The sequence below is a fragment of the Hippopotamus amphibius genome, chromosome 8 (assembly GCF_030028045.1).
Source record: "Hippopotamus amphibius kiboko isolate mHipAmp2 chromosome 8, mHipAmp2.hap2, whole genome shotgun sequence".
Taxonomy (NCBI): Eukaryota; Metazoa; Chordata; class Mammalia; order Artiodactyla; family Hippopotamidae; genus Hippopotamus; species Hippopotamus amphibius.
This window is the reverse complement of record NC_080193.1, coordinates 103,090,543-103,116,389: the sequence shown is the minus strand read 5'-3', so window position 1 is coordinate 103,116,389 and position 25,847 is coordinate 103,090,543. Positions and strand designations below refer to the sequence as shown.

At 35.2% G+C, this 25,847-nt stretch overlaps 1 protein-coding gene across 1 annotated transcript in view; it reads right to left on the bottom strand.

Moving 5' to 3' along the window:
- C2CD6 (C2 calcium dependent domain containing 6) overlaps positions 1-25,847 on the bottom strand; it is a 125,617-nt gene that overhangs the window by 90,037 nt on the left and 9,733 nt on the right. The window contains exons 2-8 of the mRNA XM_057745362.1: positions 21,798-21,884; positions 19,285-19,336; positions 17,601-17,746; positions 14,414-14,536; positions 4,311-4,355; positions 3,305-3,373; positions 1,575-1,654 (exon numbers count right to left, since the gene is read on the bottom strand). Of these exons, the coding sequence (XP_057601345.1) occupies positions 1,575-1,654; positions 3,305-3,373; positions 4,311-4,355; positions 14,414-14,536; positions 17,601-17,746; positions 19,285-19,336; positions 21,798-21,884 (602 nt within the window). The remainder of the gene's footprint in view (positions 1-1,574; positions 1,655-3,304; positions 3,374-4,310; positions 4,356-14,413; positions 14,537-17,600; positions 17,747-19,284; positions 19,337-21,797; positions 21,885-25,847) is intronic.

The following is a 25,847-nucleotide window of genomic DNA, read 5'->3' as shown; positions in this document are numbered from 1 at the left end:
TCAAAAGAGTAAAATTTACTCACATTTGAGAAGCCTAAGCCTACAATGATGATGATGGTGATGATAAAACATTTACTACGTTAATAAGTAGCTAACAACTGAGAATTTTGCTATTTTCTACCATGTTCCACATGCTTTATATGCAACTTATTCAATCATCACAATAACTCAATTGGGTAGTTGTTATTTTTATCCCATATAATAGATGAAGCACAAAGAGCTGAAGTAACTTGCCCAAGGTCACACCGCTAGTACACGGCAGAGTCCATGTGGTCTCGCTCTAGAGCCTGACCTCTTGACCACCATATCTTGCCCGTGACTACTGCTCCACCTTATCTCCCATTGCTCCCTTCCTTGCTCCTGTGCACTTTGCAACCCACAACTAACTACTCACTGTTCTCCATTATAACATAGTTTCTTATGGCTCCCACCATTTACTTATGTGCCCTCTCCGGGGAATGTGCCTCCTCACCCTTACAGAATTAACCTGATGCACCGCTACTCATTTTTCAAGTCTTACATCAAGCACTCTTTCTTTTGTGGATCCTTACTTGATAATGCTTTCCTCCTAACTCCCCTAAGAAGTATGGGAAGCTCCTTGGCTGTGTGCCCCAGACCCCTATGTTCACCTCTAGGGGGGCTCTCTCTCATTTGCATTACCATATTTTTTTACATGTTACCTTTGCATTAAACCATGAGCTACTTGAGGGCCGGGACCAGGCCTCATTTATCTTTGTATTTTTAGTGCCTTGGGGGTAGAGCAAGAGCAAACATTCAATAAATGTTTACTGAATCAATGGATGGATAAGGAAATAATAATCAATAAACATAAGAAAAACATTAAACTTTACTATTTCAACAAATCATCAATATCAGATGGACAAAATTTATCTTTAATGATGACACCCAGTGTTGACAGGATGACCAGCACTTCAGAATATAATTTCCTATTCTATACCTGATTTCCTCAGTGCCAAGTACTTTTCGATCCTTATTCTTAAACAGCACCATGGATTAAACATCTCTCTCTTGGGTACTCGTTTTCCTTTGATTTATTTTTACTGTTGAAATTTCAAGACTAATTGAGATACTATATTTTAAGTTACTTTTGGCCTGCTAATGGCATTTTTTGACCACAGGCTTTTTGCTGAAAATTTGGAAGTAACAATTGGAGTATGTGGAAGTGAGGGGTAACACTACCATACTGCAGAGCAGAAAGCTGACAACTATTAGGCACCTCGATCTTAAAAGTTCCTCACCTCTTTCTGCAAAAGGAACATCTCACTGGCTAACTTTCCTCACTAGGCTTCCCCTCCCATCCCTCCTTCGGCCATGAAGTTGGCAACCCTTCTCTCCTTTTTCTTATCTCCAGACCTCCTCAACTCCTCTCTCCAAGGATATGCCCAGAAAGTCAGAATATCTCCCACCACAGGCAAAACAATTCACTGCTTTCTTTGCCTTGAAGTCTAGCTTATTCTGGCCATGTCTAAAGGCAACTAAAATTCTCCATCAAATGGATTACAGGTCTTAAATACCACATGATATGACTGTGTTAATAAAACTTTAACACTTACGTCACAGGGTCTGTTCTTTCGGGAGGTGGTGCAATATTCATAAACATAGATGGCTTAATAATTTTCTGAAGAGGTTTTAACTGAGGAAAATAATAGGTATATATTAACACTGTTTAGTTACAATTCCAGTTCATCCTAATATCACTATCCCCCAGGACTTAAATGACATATATGAAAAGGAAAGGAATTAAGAGAGGAAGAAAGAATTAACACTGAGCACTAAGTATCTGGCAGGAATTTTACATCTTTAATGTTATTTAATTAATCCTATGCGGTAGATACTATGCCTATTTTACAGATAATAACGAAGATCAGTACTGTGTTCAAGGGTTACCCAACAGGCATGAGAGCCAACATCTGAACGCAGCTTTATCTCCCCCCTGTGCAAGCACTCTTTGTACATTATCCTGATAGGTAAATAGGAGACTATGTTACTGAAAAGTTCACAGACACAAAATCAGGTGAAACTGTTATTAAATTTCTCACTCTTTTCCTTAAATGCCTCTGTTCCTAGTTTTTAGTAGAGTCCACCTATGTAAAACAATTCAATATTTACCCAGTCTTATTTGAAAAGGATCTATCTCCCTAAGAATGGGATTGTTACATGTTATATTCAGACATAACACCTACCTCTGAAGTTGGTGCTCATAAACTATGACTGCCAAAAAAAGGACTAAGCAATTAGAGATCCCTATTAAGCCTAATTTATGATAAGAAAACAGGCAGAATGAAAAGAAAGAAAAATCAAAGCAAAAAAGAAGAAAAAATCTTGTGTCTAGTAGCTTTTATCAGTATATTACTTACTTGTGATTCAAAATGTATTAAAAAAAACATGACATACCACAGGAAAAATTTAAAAATACATTTTATAGGGATTTCCCTGTTAACACATCAGTAGACTTATTTAATAAGACTGATGTACCGACTCTCAATTCCCAATTGAAAAACAACCAAGAGTATGAAAAATAGCAAAAACTGAAAATTAAAGATTACATGTAAAGTATAGGGGTCATTTCTCCTATATAACAGCAGTACTAATGGGACTGGATTTATAAATGCCCCAAAGCTGCGACAATACCCAGGGATATCAAGATTTCTTTCAAACACTAGGTGAGAATATGTGTTAGTACAATTTTTCTAGAACAATTCCTTGAGAAGGCCATTACTGACAGTAATTTCCATTCTAGGAATCCAGCCTAAGGACATAATGAAAGAAAAGGATACTGGTTAATGTGCAAAAATTTTCTTTGCAACATGGATATATACAGTAAATTTAAAGGGGCAGGCTACAGCTAGGAAGCTATCTTCTTTGGGCATATTAATCTCTTGATGAAGCAAGAAGGGCTGATGTTGAAATAATCATGAGGAGGAAGGATTATACGTGAGTAGAGTACAAAATACTATCTGAATAACATCAATGACTCCATTTTAGTGATTATTTTTAAATATAAAAATCCATTCACTTCTTGAATAATTTTGTTTTCAATTACATAAGTATATGTGTACACACACACAAAAGTTTTATAATAAAGACATTTTGAATAAAATATCATTATTTTAAAATGTATAAACAAACACTGGTAAAGTTCCGTTCTTCTCTAGGCTAGAGAAAAATGGCATTCTTTTAAAAATATTTTAAAGACTTTATCAAACTGGAAAGGATAGAGGCTCAGGAGGATGATTTGACTGGAAAGCTGCAGAAGAATTACTTTTAAAAGAGAAGAACTAACCTGATGTGAAAATCCATAACCAAAGTTTCCATAGGAGAACATAAATTCCACTTCCACCCTGCAGATAAACTAAACATGGGCCAAATGTATTTTATTGTTTGATCAGAAAGATATTTTAATGGAGAAGTGATAGCAAGTGATATTTTTACCTCACAAATCTATGTTAGAAAAACCAAAGCATGAATCTCTTGATTAAAAAAAAAAATTTACACAAGTAACTCCTATAGAAGAATCTATGGTGATCCTGATATATTAAAACTTTTATGTTAAAGTTAAGGAATATTACATGATTAAAATATGAAAATATCAATTTACAATTGTTAATAGGATTATGCTGAGATACATATATACATATGCATATATGTATTCATATCCATGTATATAATATTTTTTAAGTATTTATTCACACTTTTCCCATCTCCACTTCCATTTTCAGGTAAAATTTTGGTGTAGACAAGTGATTTTCTCTCTCTGAACCCCAGCTTGCTCACATGTGAAATGAAGGAGCGTGTCAGAGGTTATGACCTCAAATGTCCATCATTCTGTTTTTTACGTTCCTCGTCCCCAGTTTGGCTATTGCCCGCAGAAGCCTCTCTGAGTAGATTATCAATTAACCAAGATAGTAATTTTTAAGTACTTAAAAAGAAATTCAAGTAAGAACTGTAAACAACTCTTTAGAGACTCCTCAAGGAGGAAAATAATATTTCCTCAATTCAGCAAGTGAGGACCCTAAGGCTATGCAAAGCAGCAGCCGGAGGCATTTTACTCTCTTACCGAATGATTTCTAATTTTTCTGTTTACCATTTAGCAGAAAGATAGCAGTATTTTTAAAAATGGTGGAGATAAAGATTGTGAGCAAATATTATACTTTCTATCTGATATATGTCCATTAGTTCAAACAGTGACTGGTAGAGTAACAAAAGAATAAAAACAATATATCAGAGTAAAGTTACATGAAATGTTAAATATGTGCACAAAGCTTTGGAAGTTTCAATAAAGTTCTTACTGTGTTTTTATTCAACATATGGAGTTCTTCAGTAAAGCACCCTTTCTAGAAAAAAGTAACAAACAATAAAATTCTTAAATACAGAATCACTGATGTAGTCATTTGTATATTATCTAAGTCATTTCATAAATTTTTAAAAATCAGGTAATGATTTTTAACGCACATATAAATTTAATAGCTAAAATACAAAAATAATGAATGTTTGGAAGAAAATAAAAATTCCAGGTTGTACCAGAAATACACGTTAATATTTACACTTATGTTTTAAAGAAAAATGTTCCTGCTACTTATACTTAGAGGAACTGCCAGGCCTGCACTCCTTTTGAGGGGTTAAATATGAATCTATTGGGTTGGCCAAAAACTTCGTTCGGGTATTTCCATAGCATCTTACGGAAACACCCAAATGAACTTTCTGGCCAACCCAATACATGATAGGCTGACTCATGACAGAACTGAGTGCTTCTCTCATCTCTTGGGGCCTGTTGGGGATCTTTTTAATCAGGGAAACCTTTGGTATCCTTGGTCACCATCTCTGATCATCTCTGCTGTGCTGTGAGTCCTCCCATCTAATTCAACATTCAGTGGTTCCCTTTCTTCACAGCATTTTCCACTGCAGCTCATGGAACCCCCATTCCATGGTGGACAAACAACCTTACATCTTTAATTGCTCCACTGAACATCTCTCCCTTTCTTTACCTCAGACCTGCCTCACCACTAAGGATACCACCTCCATTACAGACTCCTCAAGTGAAGGCCTACATACCTCATGGTCAGGTGGTGGGGTAGCATCCTCCACACTCGCTTCTATTGCTTCCAGATCTTATTATTTATTACCTTATTATATAGATTAAAAGTTTTCCTCTTTTAGGCCTCATGCTCTCTGGCATGTCTTTCAGACATTCAGGCCACTAATTCTCATTTAGTGAAACTTTGGCACCTGGTTTACATGTCCTCTGCATCCCCAAAACATAACTATCCACAAGAACCTATTTAACATGTGCCTTCTCAGCTCCCGGTGAGGCATTATAATGAGGAAAATAACAGGTGGTGGTACAATGACAGACATCACACAAAATTAGCATATCATATATATTCTTCATATAAAGTCACAAGATTTCTCAGAAAATTCATAATTGAAATTGATTTCCTTAATGATCCTGTCAACATGCTCTTTATAGCTTCTTGCTTTTGAAAGCTTCCCTTTTCCCAAAGTGGGAAGTGGGTAAACATTTTACTGTTCCAAAACTGCCTTTTTCTTCTCTTCTGTTTTATAAACTGTGTCTCTGCTTTTGATGGAAGAACTCAACCTGTTGATTCATCTCCCTCGTATACAAGTAAACTTTTAACTACTGTAAATGTCTTTGAGTTATTTCTGAAGGTCCCACTGAGATCTACTCAACTGAGTCTTCATTGGAGCCAATCAAATATTCATCCTGAATGTGCATCAACTTGTCCAAATCCATTGAGTTTTAGGCTTGCCTTCACTCAGCTCCACTGATGAGTTCCAATGTGTGACAATGAGCTACTTGGTTCCCTGTCCTGAATTTGGTTCTGCTTAGCCCAAAGCAAGTTAGTTGGGGGAGCAGGGGAGCCCTGTAGACTACTCAAAGGTATAGATACAGGGAGGCATGATTCTTTAGGGGGCATTACTCTAACAATCTTCCACACCTTTGAATTTTCTATCGCCTTTCTCAAGTAATTACAGTAGCTATCAATCTTTCTAACTGTTGAGTTTATCACTAGTCTTAGGCTCATCTGGTATGGATCATACAGCCAAACCAATGAACACAAATGGTATTGCAATTCACCTCAAAATTAACAATACATTTCCTTCTATAATCAATACAGAAATATTATAAACTCCAATATACTTATACGCCATAACTGGACCCCAGATCTTAACAATTAGCTGATGTTTCTGGTTTCTCCCAGAGCCTCAAAGAAATCCAAAATGTATCAGGGGTAGGAAGGAACAAGGGATTAATGATACAAGTACAGACCAATTACTTTCTTCTTATAAAGCTATGCAAAACCTATTATGTGATTTGTTTAATTCAAATCTTTGTCCTCCAAAATCAGGCCAATTATATTCAGAAAGCAATTGGCACCAATTGGTAATCATATACAATACATGTGTTACGGGCTGCTTTCCATGTATACACATGAGATAACTGTTGTACAATCAGATGGCCCTCCCATGCTTCCAAACATGATCTGTAGTTTGGGTTTTATCATCAGGTCTTTCCAACTCAACCAAGCACTAGATTTTACCAATGTGCATGAGGATTTCTACCATGGCTGGTAGTTCTATAGTCTGTGTATCTATAATCTATCCCTGCATGTGACCCAAATAGCAAATGATACAGCTCAAGCTTTAGAGACCAGAGAGACAAGCGTAAATTTGCTGACTAGCATTATAAAGTGTAAAGGGCCTTTTAATTTATGAAGGTAGTCAAAAGGTACAAACGTCTAGTAACAAGATAAATAAGTACTAGAGATGTAGTATACAACACGATAAATACAATCAACGCCATGGCATGTTATACATGAAAGTTATTAAGGGAGTAAATCCTAAGAATTCTGCTCATGATAAATTTTTTTTTCTCTATTTCTTTAGTGTTTTGTCTATCTGAGATGAAGGATAGTCATTAAACATTGTGGAAATCATTTCATTAGGTATGTAAGCCAAATCGTTATGCTGTACATCTTAAACTTGTATAGTGCTGCACGAAAATTATATCTCAATAAAACCAGAAGAAAGAAAGGCCCTCATGAAAAGATGTTCAACATTATTAACTATTAGGGAACTGCAAATTAATACCACAATAACACCACACAGCCATCAGAATTGCTAAAATACAGTGACACTACCAAATGCTGATGAGGATGCTGAGAAACTGGATCATTCATACATCTCTGGTGGGAATGTACAATGGTACAGCCACTCTGGAAAACAGTTTGGCAGTTCCTTTAAAAACTATACACACACTTTCTACAGAAACTCTGCAGGCCAGAAGGGAATGGCAGGATATACTGAAAGTCCTGAAAGAGAGAAACCTACAGCCAAGAATACTCTACCCAGCAAGAATCTCATTCAGATTCGATGGAGAAATCAAAAGCTTTCCAGACAAGCAAAAGTTAAGAGAATTCAGCACCACCAAACCAGCCTTACAACAAGTCCTAAAGGAACTTCTCTAAGTAGGAAACACAAGAAAAGGAAAACACCTACAAATACAAACCCAAAACAATTAAGAAAATGGTAATTGGAACACACATGTCAATAATCACTGTAAATGTAAATGGATTAAATGCTCCAACCAAAAGACACAGACTGGCTGAATGGATACAAAAACAAGACCCTTCTGTATGCTGCCTACAAGAAACCCACTTCAGACCAAGGGATACATATAGACTGAAAGTAAAGGGATGGAAAAAGATATTCCATGCCAATGGAAGTCAAAAGAAAGCTGGAGTAGCAATACTCATATCAGACAAATTAGACTTGAAAGTAAAGACTATTAAAAGAGACAAGGAAGGACACTCCATAATGATCAAGGGATCCATCCAAGAAGAACATATCACAATGGTAAATATCTATGCCCCCAACATAGGAGCACCTCAATACATAAGGCAAATGCTAACAGCCATAAAAGGGGAAATCAACAGTAACACAATAATAGTGGGAGACTTGAACACCCCACTTACATCAATGGACAGATCATCCAAACAGAAAATAAAGACACACAAGCTTTAAATGACACATTAGACCATCTCGACTTAATTGATATTTATAGGACATTCCATCCAAAAACGACAGACTACACTTTCTTCTCAAGTGCACACGGAATATTTTGCAGGATAGATCACATCTTGGGTCACAAATCAAACCTCGGCAAATTCAAGAAAATTGAAATCATATCAAGCATCTTCTCAGACCACAACGCCATGAGACTAGATATCAATTACAGGAAAAAAACTGCAAAAAATACAAACACATGGAGGCTAAACAATTCACTATTAAACAACCAAGAAATCATTAAGGAAATCAAAGAGGAAATCAAAAAATATCTAGAAACAAATCAGAATGAAAACACAACAACCCAAAACCTATGGGACGCAGCAAAAGCAGTTCTAAGAGGGAATTTTATAGCAATACATTCCTACCTTAAGAAACAAGAAAAATATTGAATAAACAACCTAACCTTACACCTAAAACAATTAGAAAAAACAAAGAAACCCCAAAGTGAGCAGAAGGAAAGAAACCATAAAGATCAGATCAGAAATAAATGAAAAAGAAAGGAAGCAATAGCAAAAATAAATGAAAAATAAATGAAAATAAATGAAAAAGAAAGGAAGCAATAGCAAAAATTAATAAAACTAAAAGCTGGTTTTTTGGGAAGATTAACAAAATTGATAAACCATTAGCCAGACTCATCAAGAAAAAAAGGGAGAAGATGCAAATCAACAGAATTAGAAATGAAAAAGGAGAAGTAACAATGGACACCTCAGAAATACAAAAGATCGTGAGAGACTACTACAAGCAACTATATGCCAATAAATTGGATAATCTGGAAGAAATGGATACATTCTTAGAAAAATACAATCTTCCAAGACTGAACCAGGAAGAAATAGAAACTATGAACAGGCCAATCACAAGTACGGAAATTGAGTCAGTGATTAAAAACCTCCCAACAAACAAAAGCCCAGGGCCAGGTGGATTCATGGGCAAATTCTATCAAACATTTAGAGAAGAGCTAACATCTATCCTTCTCAAACTCTTCCAAAATTTTGCAAAAGGAGGAACACTCGCAAACTCATTCTACGAGGCCACCATCACCCTGACACCAAAACCAGGCAAAGATGTCACAAAAAAAGAAAATTACAGACCAATATCACTGATGGATATAGATGCAAAAATCCTTAACAAAATACTAGCTAACAGAATCCAACAGCACATTAAAAAAATCATACACCATGATCAAGTGGGGTTTATCCCTGGGATGCAAGGATTCTTCAATATACGCAAATCAATCAACGTGATACATCATATCAACAAATTGAAGGATAAAAACCATATGATCATCTCAATAGATGCAGAAAAAGCTTTTGACAAAATTCAACATCCATTTATGATAAAAACTCTCCAGAAAATGGGCATAGAAGGAAATTACCTCAACATAATTAAAGCCATATATGACAAACCAAGAGCCAACATTGTTCTAAATGGTGAAAAACTGAAAGCATTCCTTCTAAGGTCAGGAACAAGGCAAGGGTGTCCACTCTCACCATTATTATTCAACATAGTTTTGGAAGTTTTAGCCACAGCAATCAGAGAAGAAAAAGAAATCAAAGGAATCCAAATAGGAAAAGAAGAAGTAAAATTCTCACTCTGCAGATGACATGATATTATATATAGAATACCCTAAAGACTCTACCAGAAAACTGCTAGCACTAATTGATGAGTTTAGTAAAGTAGCAGGATACAAAATTAATGCTCAGAAATCTCTTGCATTCCTATACACTAACAACGGAAGAGCAGAAAGAGAAATTAAGGAAACTCTCCCGTTTACCATTGCAACAAAAAGAATAAAATACCTAGGAATAAACCTGCCTAAGGAGGCAAAAGATCTGTATGCAGAAAACTTTAAGACACTGATGAAAGAAATCAAAGATTACACAAACAGATGGAGGGACATACCATATTCCTGGATTGGAAGAATCAACATTGTGAAAATGACTGTACTACCCAAAGCAATTTACAGATTCAATGCAATCCCAATCAAATTACCAATGGCATTTTTCACAGAACTAGAGGAAGAAATCTTACGATTTGTATGGAAACGCAAAAGACCCCAAATAGCCAAAGCAATCTTGAGAAGGAAAGATGGAGTCGGTGGAATCAGGCTTCCTGACTTCAAACTATACTACAAGGCCATAGTGATCAAGACAGTATGGTACTGGCACAAAAATAGAAAGGAAGATCAATGGCATAGAATAGAGAACTCAGAAGTAAGCCCAAACACATATGGGCACCTTATCTTTGACAAAAGAGGCACGAATATACAATGGAAAAAAGACAGCCTCTTCAATAAGTGGTGCTGGAAAAATTGGACAGAAACATGTAAAAGAATGAAATTAGAACACTTCCTAACACCATACACAAAAATAAACTCCAAATGGATTAAAGACCTACATGTAAGGCCAGACACTATAAAACTCCTAGAGGAAAACATAGGCAGAACACTCTACGACATCCATCAAAGCAAGATCCTTTTTGACCCACCTCCTAGAATCATGGAAATAAAATCAAGAATAAACAAATGGGACCTAATGAAACTTAAAAGCTTTTGCACAGAGAAAGAAATCATAAACAAGACTAGAAGGCAACCCTCAGAATGGGAAAAAATAGTTGCCAACAAAACATCGGACAAAGGATTAACTTCAAAAATATACGTGCAGCTCATGCAGGTACCAAAAAAGCAAATAACCCAATCCACAAATGGGCGGAAGACCTAAATAGACATTTCTCCAAAGAAGACATACAGATGGCCAACAAACACATGAAAAGATGCTCAACATCACTCATCATCAGAGAAATGCAAGTCAAAGCCACAATGAGGTATCACCTCACACCGATCAGAATGGCCATCATCACAAAATCTGGAAACAACAAATGTTGGAGAGGGTGTGGAGAAAAGGGAACTCTCCTGCACTGTTGGTGGGACTGTAAGTTGGTACAGCCACTATGGAAAACAGTTTGTAGGTTCCTTAAAAAACTACAAATAGAACTACCATATGATCCAGTAATCCCACTACTGGGCATATACCCAAAGAAAACCATAATCCCAAAAGAAACATGTACCATAATGTTTATTGCAGCACTATTTACAATAGCCAGGACATGGAAGCAACCTAAATGCCCATCAACACATGAATGGATAAAGAAGATGTGGCATATATATATACAATGGAATATTACTCAGCTATAAAAAGGAATGAGATGGAGCTATATGTAGTGAGATGGATAGACCTAGAGTGTGTCATACAGAGTGAAGTAAGTCAGAAAGAGAAAGACAAATATTGTGTGCTAACTCATATACACGGAATCTAAAATTGGTACTGATGAACTCAGTGACAAGACAAGAAAAAGGACGCAGGTGCAGAGAATGGACTGGAGAACTCGAGGTTTGGGGGGGTGATGGGTGAAGGGGAAGCTGAGACAAAGTGAGAGAGTAGCATAGACATATATACACTACCAACTGTAAAATAGATAGCCAGTGGGAAGCTGCTGTATAACAAAGGGAGTTCAACTCGAGGATGGATGATGCCTTAGAGGACTGGGATGGGGAGGGTGGGGGGAGTCGAGGGAGGGAGGGAATTCAGGGATATGTGTATAAATACAGATGATTGAACTTGGTGTACCTCAAACATAAATAAATAAATAAATAAATAAATAAAATGAGAAAAAACAAAAACAAAAAACTATACACAGAAACTACCTTACAACCCAGAAATTTATCTGAGAAGCAAACACTATGTTCACACAAATACCTGTGAATATAGTAACTTATTCATAACAACCCCGAACTGGAAACAACCCAGATGTCCCCCAGTGGGCGAATGCTTAAACAAACTGTGGTACATTCACACTATGAAGTACTACTCCACAACAGAAAGTAATGAACTATGGATACATGAGTAACATGTATGATTCTCCAGAGAATCACGCCAAATGAAAGAACACCAACTCTAAAAGGTTATATAATGTATGATTCCATTTATATAACATCCCTGAAATGAGAAAATTACAGAAATGAAGAACAGATGGGGGGTAACCAATGGTTAAGCAAGGGGTTAGGGTAGGAAGGAAGTGGATGTAGCTATAAAAGGGCAACATAAGGGATCCTTGTAGAGATGGAAACGTTTTGTATCTTGGTTGTAATACTTACCATAGTTTTGAAAGATGCTATCATCGGAGGGAAATGAGTTCATAGGATCACTGTATTATTTCTTTCAGCTGCATGTGACTCTATCATTATCTCAAAATAAAAGTTTTTAAAAAGGCCACTTGGCTATTTAAGGTGGACCAAACTCATTCATGGGATTTATTCTCCCATTAGGCCTAGCTTGAATAGGGCTGGATACAAACTGGATGCATACATTTCATGTGTGACTGTCTCATAGTTCTTGTCTTCCTCTATTGTCTGATGTCCAGATGCTTAAATATTATTATAAAGCTATCACCCCAAGCCAATATCAAGCCAATAAGAGTGCATCAAAAAAAAAACAAACAAAAAAAAAACCAAAGTCCTCACTGTAAAGTTTGTACTTCTGGGATCTGAGTTTTGACCAAAAGCGGGTAACTGAGGAATTTTAATAAGGAAAATGATGCAATTCTTAATTAAAGGAGAAATGCCTGTAGAAGGATACTGACAGATAATACAAAGAGGCAGCATACCACAGCTAAAATCATAAGGCTTTGGGGGGAAATCCATAAATAACCAACATTTCTTTCTCTACTAACTCTGTTCAATAAATAATATGGTCTCTTTACCTATGATGTAGCAATTCATCATAGAGACTCATAGAGGGCAATTCATCATAATGTAGAGACTTTCTGCAGATATGTTTTGGAAGATAGGTTCAAAAAATTCACTACAGCAATGTGCATAATAGTAAAAAACTGAAAACAATCCAAATATCCATTAAAACTGTATAGATAAATAAACAGGGGAATATTCCCACATGGAACAGTATACAGCAGTGAAAGGATGAGCACTAGCTAATGAAATTAAGTGCATTAACCTTAGAAACATAATACGTTTAGAAACACAAATGATACTATTTTTGTAACTATATTAAGTAGTAAAACTATGACAAGAGCAAGAGAATATTAAATACAAAGTTTAGAATAATTATTATCTTTTCTTGAAGGAAAGGGCAAGAGGCAGTTGACAGCAAGAAAGAAGGAACCACAGAATCTGTTATAAACTCTGCCTAAAACTGGCTGATCCCTAAATGACACGTGCACAGGGCAGAGTGCAAGCAGCCCAGCTAAAGATAAAAGAACTGAACTGAAACTGGTGCTGCCAATTAAGAGAGTTTGTGGTTTGAGTCTTGTTTAGAAACATCTCAGAAAACAAACAAACAAACACCAAGCATACTTAGACTTTTGGGTTGTATCACTGCCCTTCCAGAAAATAAAATTTTAAAAACATAGACAACAAATGTATGGATACCAAGGGGGAAAGCAGGGTGGGGGATGAGTTGGGAGATTGGGATTGACATATATACACTACTAATACTATGTACAAAATAGATAACTGGTGAGAGCCTACTGTATAGTACAGGGGACTCTACTTAATGCTCTGTGGTGACCTAAATGGGAGGGAAGTTCAAAAAAAGAGGGGATATATGTATACAAATTACTGATTCACTTTGCCATACAGTATAAACTAACACAATATTGTAAGGCAACTATACTCCAATAAAAATTTTTGAAACAACAACAACAAAAACAAACGAAAGGGCTTCCCTGGTGGCGCAGTGGTTAAGAATCTGCCTGCCAATGCAGGGGACACGGGTTCGATCCCTGGCCTGGGAAGATCCCACATGCTGCGGAACAACTAAGCCCGTGCAATGCAACCACTGAGGCTGCGCTCTAGAACCCGCAAGCCACAACTATTCAGCCCATGCTGCAACTACTGAAGCCCATGCACCTAGAGCCCGTGCTCCACAACAAGAGAAGCCACTGCAATGAGAAGCCTGTACACCTCAACGAAGAGTTGCCTCCACTCTCCGCAACTAGAGAAAGCCTGTGCACAGCAACAAAGACCCAATATAGCCAATCAATCAATCAATCAATAAAACAAATGAAAAATGAAACCAAAAACCATTATGCTGTTACAAACTAACTCTTCTTCTGTTTTGTTTTGTTTTGTTTTGTTTCTTGAGCCAGAGGGAAATATTTTACTAAGCACGTGAGTTTACTAAGCGCATAAAACAGATAATAAACAAAAGAAGTCCATCAGGTACAGATATATCTTAACAACAAACACCAACTGAACAATGTGATATCAAGGTGAAAAAGAATTGATACATACCTGAATTACTTCATAAAGATGTACCTGAACACTCCCTAACAAGGTAAGATACTTTTTCCTATTGTCATGTTCCATTAGTTCTAAGTAAATATTATTCTTCTCATCATCTTGACGTCTGGGAACCTTGATACAAAATACATATGAAAAGAAGCATTAAATTTTCAGTCTGAATTTCAGACATAATTTCTGAATAAATACATCCAGAAAATACACTTTTTGAAACACCCATTTTTGGAAACACCCATTGCCTACGCTCAAAGGTTTAGCCTCAACACTCTACTGAAACTACATTATCAAAGGTAGTCCAGGGGCAGGGAGGGTGGGGGGGACTCGAGGGAGGGGCGTCAAGGAAGGGAGGGAATACGGGGATATGTGTATAAAAACAGTTGATTGAACCTGGTGTACCCCCAAAAAAAATAAAAATAAAAAAAAATAAAAAAAAAAAAAAGGTAGTCCAGTATCCAACATCCAATCCAAATAATCTAGGTAATCCAAACATTTAATACCAAAAGACATCCAACAACATTTTCAGTCTTTGTTCTTTCACTTTTTGATAAAGTGTATATCATTGTCTCAGCTTGAAACTCTCTTCCAACCTTGAGCTTTGCAACACAACACATTATAAGACCTTTAAAGTTCATATACTCTTTTGCTAATTTGAAAAAAATCTCATGCCTCCCCACTCAGATATTCTAGGTGCCTTTAAAATGTTTTTAATTGAGATGTAATTGACAGGTCACATTGTATGACTTTCAGTTGAACAACATAATGATTTGCTATTTGTATGGATTACGAAATGATTATCACAATAAGCTTAGTTATTACCCATCATCCTACAGTTACAATTGTTTTCTTGTGATAAGAACTTTTAAGATCTACTCTCTTAAACTTTCAAATATTTAATACAGTATTAACTACAGTCACCATGCCGCACATTAGATCTCAAGGACTTATATATCTTATAACTGGAAGTTTTAACCACCTTCACCCATTTCACCCACCCCCAAACCTCCCCACCTCTGGCAACCACCAATCTGTTCTCTTTATCTATGAGTTCAATTTTCCCCCCCTTTTTTTTCTTTTGGCCATGCTTGTGGCTTACGAGATCTTAGTTCCCTGGTATTGAACCCACATCCTCGGTAGTGAAAGCACAGAGTCCTAATCACTGGACCAGCAGGGAATTCCCTCATTTTATTTTATTTTTTTGATTGAACACATAAATGATCATACCATATTTGTCTTTCTCTGCCTGACTTATTTCACTTAACATAATGCCCCCAAGTCCATCCATGTTGCTGCAAATACTAAAATTTCATTCTTTTTTATGGCTGAGTATTCCATGTGTGTATGTATATGTATATATGTATGTATATATATCTTCTTTATCCATTCATCTATTGATGGACACTTAGATTGCTTCCATATCTTGGGAACTGTAAATAATGCTACTATGAACATTGATGTCATGTATGTATTATCTATTGACTGCTTTTTGTGGAAGAAAAATATTAGCTCTCAAGATCCTCCTCCCACAATTTTCACATTTCTTTTCCCCTAAGTCTTCCAATATATTATATATCATTCTTTTTTGTTAGACCAGTACTTAGTGTTTATATTGTTATGTATATGTAACCATTTTTCAGGGGTTACTAATATACTTAAAATGATTATATTTCTTCCCCTGTATCATTTCTCATTTCCCTGGAGTTAATATGTGTCTTGCTTTTTTTATGTTTGTTTGCTTGTACAATTTTCTATGTAAATATTACTAGGTCATTCCCAAACTTTCCATTAGAGTTCTGCTAAAACTCTCCTCTTATTATACTCAAACTAACAGCTCCTATTAAAATAAATATTTTGATTATGCTAATAATCACCCCATTAATTTATATTGTTTTCCAGTATTGATTTCAAGTTTTAGTTAAATGGACATATATCCACAAAATTCTTGAAACCTTGGCAATGAGGCTTAGGAAAATTATTTGCAAAGTAAAAGAAATAATATGGGTTGCCTCTAGCAAAACAATGCTTTTTTAAATCCATGTTTAAAGAACTATCTTCAATACTCAACACTTAAGCAAAATGAAGTTTGAATATACATATATATGTATATATGGTATAGAGGAAATGTTTTAGGATTTCACTAAAATTCAACGAATGTAATAAAACTGTAAGGAAACAACTGGACTAATCAAGGAATCCTACAGCTAAATGAAATAATGTCGCTCATTTTAAAGACAACTCTGAGATGCATTTAAGATTCTAAGAAGCTTAACTGTAAACAGAAGTAAAGTTAGCATAGCAAGCTCTGGTGAGAGGCAATTTAATAAAGCCAGTTTGAAGCCAGACTGACTGTGTTCTCAGCTCCATCAGTTACTAGTTCTATGACCTTAAGAAAGTTCTTTAAACTTTACAGTACCTGTTTCCTCATCTGCAAAATAAAGATGATAAAAAGAGTGTATATGTATGTGTGTGTATATGTATATATATATTGAAGGGTTATTAAGACAAAATAAGATAATCCATGCAAAAGTAATTAGAGAGAGTCTATATAAGAAGAAAGGATAAGTAAGTAAAATGAAAAAAAAAAGAAGAAAGGAGAGAGGGAAAGGAGGAGGAGATGAAAAAAAAGAAAAGGTATGCTATGGACCGAATGTTTGTGTCCCCTCAAAATCCATTTGTCAAAGTCTAAATCTCCAATGTGATGGTATTTGCAGGTGGTGTGTTTGGGAGGTAACTAGGTCATAAGAATGCAGCCCTCATGAATCTGATTAGTACTCTTATAAGGAACTTCCCACCTTCCAGAAAGGTGAGGAATAAAGCTTTGTTGTTTAAGCCACCTAGTCTATGGTAATTTGTTACAGTAGCCCACACTTGACTGAGGCAGGTGTAAGAGGGCAAATGGGAGGGGAAGAGTAAAACAGAGAAAAATGCATGCATGTGTGATAAACACTCAGAATCACCTGCAGTAAGATCTCAGAGAAGAACACCATGATTATGCATTTTATATAGTAAGCTGTAAAAACATCAATATAGCCCATAACATAGAAATAAAATACTGTAAAATACCGAAAGAACACTGCTTTTGTTTCTTTCCTATCCTCTGGGAAAAAAAGATATTATTAGTGTAGAATATTTGAAACTATAAAAATGCATTCTTTTATCTGGAAGAGAAATTTAACATTACCTGCACAGAAAAATACTTCACTTCATCAAATGTAATTATAATGGCCTTTTCATTGCTTTGGGGTAGCAAGCTACAAGTTTTTGTACATTTCACCACATTGTTAATAGAGATGCGAATGAACAAATTACTGTAACGTTGTAAACCAACTGCAAATACATATTTAGGAAGCAAATTTTGTTGTTACTGAACAATAACACATTGTAAAATTAATGCATTAAACAATTCAGGCCAAAACCTAAAAATCAAAGAAAGAAAGAAAGAAATTACAGAGCATATTAAACATTAAGGAAAGTCTTTTAAAATAGTATTTCTGCCCATCAGTGGTAGGCACAATATAAGCTGGAAAAAGAAGGTTGATTCTTCCTTAGATTACTTCTCATATTTTTATCCTCACTTTTCCATTATAATTCTTTTGCAAATTTTCCTATATATTACTTTTAAGGTGACTAAACATTTGCAATACTTACTTGAAAATTTTTTTCTAAGCATAATTACTTAGAAATTCAAAAATTCAAAAAATGTGTCACTTCAGAGTAATTTATTCTTAATTTTAGGACAACAAAATTCAAAGCAGCATTCTACTTTGTAGTTCACTTCACTATATACTTCACTTATAGTATATTGGTTTGTACTTTTATCTTTCATAGCACTCCATGAATTAAAACAATTTTGTTTTTATGATTTAATTATCATCTTCAAAACTCTATATAGAATTCTTTTCAACAGTTCACTTTATATCAAAACAGAAAATCAAGTCTTCATAATGAGACTGGTTTTATGCCATGATAAATCTAATAATAAGCATTCAGCTTATTTAAAGGCACCGAGCAAAACCCTTTAAACGTTTAAGAGCTGCTGTGTAACAAAGGGAGATCAATTCGATGATGGGTGATGCCTTAGAGGGCCAGGACAGGGAGGGTGGGCAGGAGTCGTGGGAAGGAGGGGATATGGGGATATATGTATAAATACAGCTGATTCACTTTGGTGTACCTCAAAAAAAAATGCGTGTAAAAAAGAAAGAGAGAGAAGCATAGTTATTACTTAGAAATAAACTAGTATTATCATCCAAGGAGATACGTATATTTTCTTTAACTTATATGATGATCAAGGTGGATTACAGATAACTAAATATCTTTTGTCACTCTCCATATCAAAAAGTGGAGTTTATTTTCCTCTGTTCTTGAATCTGGCCTGGTTCTGTGACTACTTTAACATGCAATAGACATGACCAGGGCTGAGACTAGGATAGGGTGAGAGAGGCACTACCCAGGGTACAAAATTTAAGTGAACACCAAAAACTTCAGTAATCAATATTTTAATGTAATATTTTAAAATCAAAATTAATGCAGAAAAAATGTTTAATGATGAAAGATAAGATCCCGGGACTGCATGGAAAGAAAGGTCCAACCCTTTCAGCATCTCAGTCCAGTCCTTCAGACATTCTCACTAAGGCACCAGACATGTAAATGAGCTGTTTTAGACACCCCAGCCCTTTTGAACTGCAGCCCCAGTGGAGACAGTGTGAAGCAGAAGAACCACCTAGTGAACACACAGATAGTGATTGGTAATAAAATGGTCAATATTTGAAGCTACTGAGTCTTGGAGTGTTTTGTAAGGCAGCAAAATACAGTATAAACAGTGATATATGATCACAGCATGGTTCTTAAATCAAAATAAAGGATACTCTTAGGCGTAAAATGTTTGCAGTTCTTTACATGAATGGCCAGGCAGCCAACCTACAGCAATCAAAATAAAAACACAGTGAATTAATTTTTAAAAGTTAACTTTTCTTCCATTTTACTCTCACCAAACTATACTTTTTAAAGTTTCACTTTGTTAGTTTTTCTCATTAGAAATAGTTTCTTATTAGAAATATCTAGATATAGAAAACACCAGAAAGCAGAAATACAGAAAAAATAGACAAGATTTGTTCAAAGTAAACCTAAAATAAATAAGAATACAAAGAAAAAAAATGGTTCATTTATTAACAAATCCAACTGTCACTCTTTGAATCATTTTGATTTTACATTAGGTGAGAACTGATACAACATAGAATCTTGCATATAATAAGAAATATGCCTTGCTTCATATAAGCCTTTTTATCCAGTATTCTAAAACCACTTTATTCATTCAACAATCATTCACTGACTATAACATGACAAGGGCTGTGAAATATTCATTCTCTCCTGTACAAAGTGTTTCCAAATGTTAAAGAAAGTTGTATCTTGTGTTTAACCATAAAATCAAGCACAAAATTAATACAGGAATACTTGAATACTAATATGCAATATTAGCCAAATATAAGCCATCTGGTCTTAATTCAGCCATGTATGGTCTTAAAAACCAAGTAAAAACAAGAGCAATATTATATTAAATATCTGTGAAACAAAATAAATGGGCCAATTGTAGTTTTAAATATAACATAAGTAATTTTAAAGATTTGGTTTCAGAACAATGCAGAAAAAGAAGTTAGCACTCAGTATTTAATTAAGAGGCTACTGTATCTGAATGATGAAATTCTAAAGAAGAAAATATTGTGGTCTACTTCTTAGGGAGACATAAGTACAAAATGTTATGTTAAAAGAAAGGTTCTAATCTAAGTGAGACTTAAAATGGTATTGCCATAGGAGAGTCCATGAATCACTGTTTATTTCTTAAAACTGGGTGCACACAAGGAGGGTAAAACAGGGAAATATAGCTATAATTTTGTACTGCATAATTCTATATATTAACATTCTGTCATAAATCACTGCCTGCCTGCCAAGGATCTCAACATGAAGCCATCAGCAACTACCCTAATTTTCCTTATATTTCAACAGCTCTTTATACTTTTACATAAGAGATCCATATAAGACAAAAAAGAGAATAAATTTCTATTCAAGCATAGAAAAAGATTTAACACTCAAAAATGATGTGGATAACAAATATTGCCACAGACCATGAGACCCATCTGTGTCCCAAAGCAATAACCCTGTCAACACCTGCAACCCCGAAACACTCTCAAACATGCACTTAAACAGGAAAGCAACCAGAAAGCTGTTCACAAAAGTACTTTATGTGCTCAATTTTAAGCACATTTTTTTTTCTGAAAATGGGATATGATTACTAGAAATAGGAATAGTGGGTTGTGATGTGGTTATCATGGCCTACACATGCACCAACTTTCCCAAATCACAGAACATTCAAAGAGAAGGTGATGTGGCTGAATCACACACTAGGAGCAGCCATCAGTCACACACCAAACATCCCTCTGTCAAAACTTCCAGCTAACTCTTAAGAGAAGCTTTATAATGTCTAGCAATATGCAATTCAAATAAGGAAAATATGAACTATAAGGTTAGGAACTGTGGGAGAAATAAAAATTTCTTCAAAATGTGAGTTCTAAAGAGATGCAGAAGTCATATTCGAGAGTATGGATTACAGATATTAGTATGTCAATATAGTGACATGCATAATTGTCTATGGCCAAAGAATCTTTTCTAAGTTTAGAGTCAGACAGTGAAGGCTTATACTCCAACTTAGATTATGATATAGGAAAGAAAATGTTATATAATTATATGAATAAGGTACACCACAGTCATTCTGTAAAAACAAAAATGTATACATTAATTATTATTTTTCCCCTAAAAATGTGGTGTTAAACTCATCATATGTTTTTTAATCAAGAAAATGTATTAGTACACAATAGGAGCTAGAGAAGAGAGGCAAGAGAAACTTTCATTTCATACCCACTAATTCTTCTAATAGTGTTTAGAAAATAAAGATAACTGTGAAAGAATACCACAATATTTGACAGTTCTCATGGCCTATACTCTGTCTATAGCACCCAAAAGGGAAACCAGATTTCTCTGGTTCTCAGCCTAGATATTACATCTCACCTGTGTGTTTGTGTGTACATGGTATGACTGATGAGTATGTTTGTTTTTGTTTCTGTGGTTTATTATTTTTTGGATGAGGGAGAGCTGTGGGACCAATTATCACTCAAAGGTTCCTAAATCTGACAATAAATACAATTACCTGAAGAGTTCAACAAAAATGCTTTTCTGACTCATAAAAATGAAAAATTCATGAATATGCTTGTTAGAGAGGATCACCTTCTACACATGCTCTTTGATACCAAATAGTCTGAAGTTAAATAGTTTTCATATGAAATAATAAATAATTTGCACAGGTTTACTGAGGCTTAGTCATACATACCACATCCCCAAATGGTACCAAAGTTGGTGCCTCAGGTGTTACTTCTAGTTCTTTACTTTCAGACCCTTTAAGAGTTTTTCTCAGCATCTACAATGTAAATAAATTAAGACTTTAGAGGCAAAGAAGAATATAAGTAGATAAAATATTACCTCAATTCAACAAATATTTTATGAGCACCTAGTATCAGGTATTATATATTTTATAACATATACTCCTATGACTTGAAAACTCATCTCTACCCTCACTAAGTTTATCATTAAGTGTACAATTAAATATAAAACAATAAAGGGAATCGAGGAGAGAAGTACATAGTAGATTAAAGAATGAATTCTCCTTGCTAAATAAAAATGATCGTCTTAACCTAATCCTGCTTGCAATTATTCCAATATTCCTTCAGTTATCCTTCCACTGAGGAACTGGAATTTAATCCTTTGGAATAGTAGTTACAGTGGAAAGGAGTAATAAACAGGTGGCTTTTGGTTTTTGGTTGTGTGATTTCAACCAGTGTAATCCTACTAACTGATATTTATGGGTTGATATTTAACTTTGTCCTTAAGGGCACTGGTTATGACACATAATGGTTAGCATTTTAAAATTACAAGACATTTTAATATACATTTTTTTTTAGACTTTTTTAATCTTTTTTTTTTATTATTATTATTATTTTTTGGCACACGGGCTTAGTTGCTCCGCGGCATGTGGGATCTTCCTGGAGCTGGGATCAAACCCATGAACTCTGCATTGGCAGGCGGATTCTTAACCACTGCGCCACCTAGGAAGCCCCTTAATATACACTTTTAAAGTAAAGACAAAGGGATGGGAAGGAAAAGGAAGGGGAAGCTGAGGGGAATAGTGAACAAACCATCATTAAAAATCTAAGCTGAAAAGAAAAATTATATTTATTCCCAACCTTTGCTGAACTTGAATCAACATGGCCTTATTTATAAGCAATAATTTCCCAGGAATCTTTGCTGTTATGCATCTTTCAAGAATCATTTGTTTAATTTTTATAGTACGTAATAAATCCTTATTATGTTGCAAATTTTGTTTTAAAGTACAAAACAAATACTTTTGGAGTACTGAAAACATTTGTTTTATATATCTTGGACCATTTTGTTATTGTTGCACCTGACTGGCTTAATGGCGGTTTTTTAATATGTGATTAATTCATAGGTTAAGCTAACTGAATGACAATTACTGTATTGTTATTGTTGCAGAAATATCAATCTGTGTACAGTGTGTGTGTGTATTTAATATGGAACCTCATATTTTCTACTGTTTTAATGATCTTATTATGGAAGTCTACTTTGAATATGTATTTTAATTAATACAAAACAATTGGGGGAAAAGCCTTTAGAACACTAATACTCAATTTATCCTTAACAACCTGGTATTTTATACTTAACAACCCCTCATTTTATTACCTTTTTACTTTTTCTTCCTCATATGAGCAGAGAGCTCTCTTCAATGGCAACAGCATGAGCAAAATAACTCTTTGCCAAAATTCTATTAGAACCTTGAACGAAACTTCTAAAGACTAGTCTTCATAAAGCCTCTGACACCACCTAGAATTTCTCCTGAACCTGGAGACAATTTTAATTTCAGTTAATTCCACTATGCCTTTCCATCTGCTGCTTTTGGCCCCACCTTGAATAGAAGTCCCTTGTGGCACTTCTATTTAAAAGTCTGTACGTTCACTCACATTGCTCTGCACTTCCTCCCAATGGCCTTTCTGGCCCACTCTCTCCCATTGCACAGTTTCTTTGAAAACCCACTAGCCTACATGCTTACCTTTTCCTAGGATGCTCGCACTCCTAGCACTAATGGCAACCTCGCTATCCTTACATCAATTAACATTCACTAATGTGCTCGCAGGACTATATGCCCGGCACTGTGCTGATTCCAGCCTGAACTGTTCCTGCCCTTGAGAAGTTCAGACCAGTGTTGAAGACACGTAAAAAAAACAATGACAGTTTCCACTATAAGAAAAACAAATGCCCAGAAGAGACAGTTTTACCTTTACTCATTCTCTGCACAGATCTTATATGTGGAAAAAGAATAATTTATTCGATTGGTCATGCATTGCCATTCATTGTACAAGCTACAGGTGCATAGATTTCTTACATCTAAAAGAGATTTTTTTAAATCCTCTTTTTCCCTGCCCAACCTCAGGAGCAATGATTCCTTTTCATCTCTGTGGTTCTCTGTCCCCACGAAACAAGGACACTCACAGCAGGGCCCAAGGATTATTTTCCAGAGTAGCAGGAGAAAATATTAGAATTTTCCATTTTCTTTAACAAATAAGAAAGCAAGCACATACAAATGACTATAAGCAGTAGACAAATATTCTGAGGAAAAGTGTGAGTTTCACACTCGGAGGGGTTCATATTAGTCCCCTCATGCTTCCAGGGTATTGCGTTTGCTAGTTAAGTGGGTTGACCAATTACACTACCTTGAGTGGTAGAATATTTAGCCTGCTTTGCAAATAGATGAGAACTGATGGTAAGAAATTTCATGGCAAAGCATTTTAAAAAGCTGGCAAACATAAACATGCATCATGCAGTTTGCTTTTACAAAAAAAGATAAATGTTGCAATTTGCTAAACTTTTCTGTGATGTCTGCCAGTTGTACATAAACTAGCAAATATTTTAAAATATATACTTCTTAATCTGTCCTTTCGGAGTAAGGTGGTGACGTTTTAATGAATGTGAAAATAACTTTTTCAAATAAACTCCCATTAAGATGAGAATATCTTAAAAACTATTGGAAATATTTCCTTCTAATGTTATTTCATATGTGTGCAAATGTGTTATGAGTACCCTAGAAACTCACAGTATCACACTTTAGAAACTTAGATACACTTTTCTTATTTGTTTAAAAATCTCACAAATGAAGAGCTTCAGAGGGTTGAGACCATTTTTTCCTTTTTTTTTTTTTTTCTTTTTTTTTCTTAAGCTCTTTATTGGAGTATAATTGCTTTATGCTGTTGTGCCAGTTTTTGCTAAACAACAGAGTAAAACAGCTGTATTTATACATATATCCCCATATCCCCTCCCTCCCACATCTCCTTCCCACCCACACCCCTCTAAATCATCACCAATCATCGAGTTGATCTCCCTGTGTTATGCAGCAGCTTCCCACTAGCTATCTGTTTTAAATTTGGTAGTGTATATGTGTCAATGTTACTCTCTCACTTCGTCCCAGCTTCCCCTTCACCTCTAGCCCATGTCCTCAAGTTCATTCTCTACATCTGCATCTTTATTCTCGCCCTGTCACTGGGTTCATTAGTACCATTTCTTTAGATTCCATATATATGAGTTAGCATAATGGTATTTGTTTTTCTCTTTCTGGCTTACTCTGCTCTGTATGAGAGACTCTAGATTCATCCACCTCAATACACATAACTCAATTTCATTCCTTTTTACGGCTGGGTAATATTCCATTGTACATATGTGCCATAAATTTTTTATCCATTCATCTGTTGATGGGCATTTAGGTTGCTTCCATGTCCTGGCTATTGTAAATAGTGCTGCAATATGGTACATGTTTCTTTTTGGATTATGGTTTTCTCTGGGTATATGCCCAGTAGTGGGATCGCTGCATCATATGGTAGTTCTATTTTTAATTTTTTAAGGAACCTCCATACTGTTTTCCATAGTGGCTGTACCAATTTACATCCCCAGCAACAGTGCAGGAGGGTTTCCTTTTCTCCGTACCCTCTCCAGCATTTATTGTTTTTAGATTTTTTGATTTAAATATAAAAAGAATGCAGTGCCCTCCAAAGAGTTTACCAGAACTAATTAATCAGAGAAATAACATTTTAGTCAAAAAATGTGAGCTAAAAACTTTGCATAACATAATAGAAATGAAAAATTAGTACTGTGATTTACTAGGCTCAACCAAGATGCATCTCTTCCATTTGGAATTTCAAATCTTTAAAGGTACCTTTTTCAAATATAACAGCATCAAAAACTAAATATTGAAATAAATTTGCCTTAGAACCAGGCCTTCAAATCACTACATCACAAACTATTAAATCATGTTTTTCAA